General features: G+C 52.4%; 1 protein-coding gene across 1 annotated transcript; it reads right to left on the bottom strand.

Annotated features, from left to right (window-relative positions):
• Positions 1 to 536: 536 nt before the first annotated feature.
• EAH_00067190 (hypothetical protein, conserved) lies at positions 537 to 1595 on the bottom strand (the record flags this gene model as incomplete). The annotated part of the gene is made up of 1 exon (XM_013392578.1): positions 537 to 1595. The coding sequence occupies one exon, from the start codon at positions 1593 to 1595 to the stop codon at positions 537 to 539; it is 1059 nt and encodes a 352-aa protein (XP_013248032.1).
• Positions 1596 to 2362: the final 767 nt, after the last annotated feature.

The raw sequence follows: 2362 nt of genomic DNA, 5'->3' as shown, positions 1-2362 counted from the left end.
GGGCACCGTTCGCTATGGTAAACACACACACATCCGAAAGTTTCCACACTTCCAGCTATAAACCTTCAACCAATCGAGGGTAGATGAAACTGCGTGAGGCTCCAGTATCTAGGAGCGCCTCACAGGAACGCCCTACCACATCTACGGGTAGTACGGCCGGCGCGCCCGTGCTGCACAACATTTCTCCCATTTTGGAGCCCTCATTTGCAACGAGCTCCCGCCACCACGGTGGCAACTGACTGAAGATCCTCTATAGACACTCCGACGTTCACGTTTCTGCTGTTGTCGGTATTGTACTTCTCCACCCCGTTGCCTGCTGGGACCTGTGCAGCTGTATTTCGCTCTGCTGACTGCTCCCGAGAAGCAGTTGGCCCTTGATCGTCCGCTGGGACCCTTGATCCTTATGGATTAGCTTCTCTGCCCACCGAAGGGAGACTGGAATGGCATTAGATTCTGTTGCTACGGCGCACATCACACCTCTGCCACGATTTGGCAGCCTAGCACGTTTGTTTCCCGCAACGCCTAGGCTCCTCCGTTTAAACGTTGAGATCGCTGCTCTTGCTGCTGTGCGGATGTCGATGAAGTGTGGCTGCCCCCTCCTGTCCTCGTACGAACAGTTGTTCGGCACTCACGAGCGTAGTGGCCCATACCTCCACAGTTCCGACACGCTGCTCCGGATTTGCGCGTTGTCGGATCACCGGTTGGACAATTCTTAGCCATGTGCCCCTTGCCTTGCCTTTACACTGGTAGCACACCATTTCTGTTCGGTCACCCGATGCTCGGGTGTACCGTCTAATCTCAGTTGACACTGTCGCACGTGGAAGCTCCGCCGCTCTTCCTGTCAGACAAAGTTGGAACTCCCGTTCCCGCCTACGGAATTCCTCTTGTGCGGCGGCCCACGGGGCGGCTACAGCGGCTAATGCATGGGCTGCATCCCTCCAATCACTGAATTGTTTCGTACCTCGCTGTGTTACGGCCCATCTGAGTTCCGCTGGAATATTCGTTAAGAAATAACCAACTAAGTCTTCTGCCGACAGCTGGGATCCTCGAGCTACGATTCGACTGAAGTTAGCCGTATAGGTGCTGTGGTCCCCTTTCCACTTGTTAGCTGCCATTTGGTAAATGAGTGCTGCTTGATCTACCGTGGAGAAACATCTAATTAATTCCTGTTTGATGAGTGCCCAATCAGCCATGTCTGTACCGGATAGTTTCAGGTCCATCCAGCACTGTAGGGCGTCCTCGTCGAGGTATTCTCCAAGCTCGTCACCCCAGAGCTCTCGTGGAAGGGCCATCTTCCTGAACCGTTGTTCGATAAGCATTAAAAAGGGTTGCATATTATTGCCCTTCTCCCGAGCGAGAGGCGGGGTGGTACGAATGAAGACCACTGCACGCTCAATAAGGTAATTCTGCAACCGTTTTACTTCTTGCCTTAGTCTGGCTCCTTCATCGGTATGTCGCTCTTGTGGCTGCATGTCCACGACCGGTTTCTTTGGAGCCGCCATTTGAGGAAGTTCTCGGGGGGCTGGGTTGGCGACAGCAGTAGGTTGAGGTGCCGAGGCGCGGTTGAATCGACTTGATTCCTGTACCGTGGACATTCGCCTCGATGCTGGTACGGGTGGACTTATCACTCGACCATTACGTAAATGCATGGCGATTGTCTCCAGGAGACTTGCTCTCAGAGGTCCCCAGGTCCGTAGAATGGGGTAGTTTGTGTGAAATAAGATGAGGAGAGGAAAATCACTATTGCTTTTTTTTGTGCTTTTTTATTCCCGGAACAGCCCCCAAATGTAGTGCTAGCTGCCTGCACTATTACTACGATAGACCCCTAGGTTAGGCAGAATAGGTGCCCACGCTATTATCGGGCTCTTAGCCTATGTTTCTCGCTGAAACCTCTATAAAGGCAGTTAACAACCCAATATGTGTTCGAGTTGCTTGTCGTTCCCAAGAAAACCCTTTATAAATGGAACTGGCCGCCGACTCCTCGCCGAGGGCGTGGGCCAGGATCACAGCACAGCTTCGCACCCAGCCCCAATCTGGTGCCGGCTGGCGAGCTTTCTGAACCTATTAAGCTGCTTTCCATTTAAAAATGTCCTAATCGTGAAACATTCTAAGTTTAACATACCCTTTCGTGATTTTAGGCCTCTAGAGGCCATGCCAAAACCCCATTGTAGTGCCTGTGCACTACAGAGAGGGCACCGACGATATCGAGATCCGCTGCAGTCAGGGGATTCTCCCCAATCATGACCTCGAAGGGGGAAAGCTCAGTGGAAGAATGGCTAGTGGTGTTGTACGAGAGCTATAGGGCAGGTAATAATCGCTCCCATTCGCGTTCATCAGATTGAATGTAGGTGCGGAGCATTTG

The sequence above is a fragment of the Eimeria acervulina genome, genomic scaffold, assembly GCF_000499425.1.
Source record: "Eimeria acervulina Houghton genomic scaffold, Eah_scaff2658, whole genome shotgun sequence".
NCBI classification, from domain to species: Eukaryota; Apicomplexa; class Conoidasida; order Eucoccidiorida; family Eimeriidae; genus Eimeria; species Eimeria acervulina.
The sequence above is the reverse complement of the archived record's forward strand: the minus strand, read 5'-3'. Positions and strand labels throughout refer to the sequence as shown.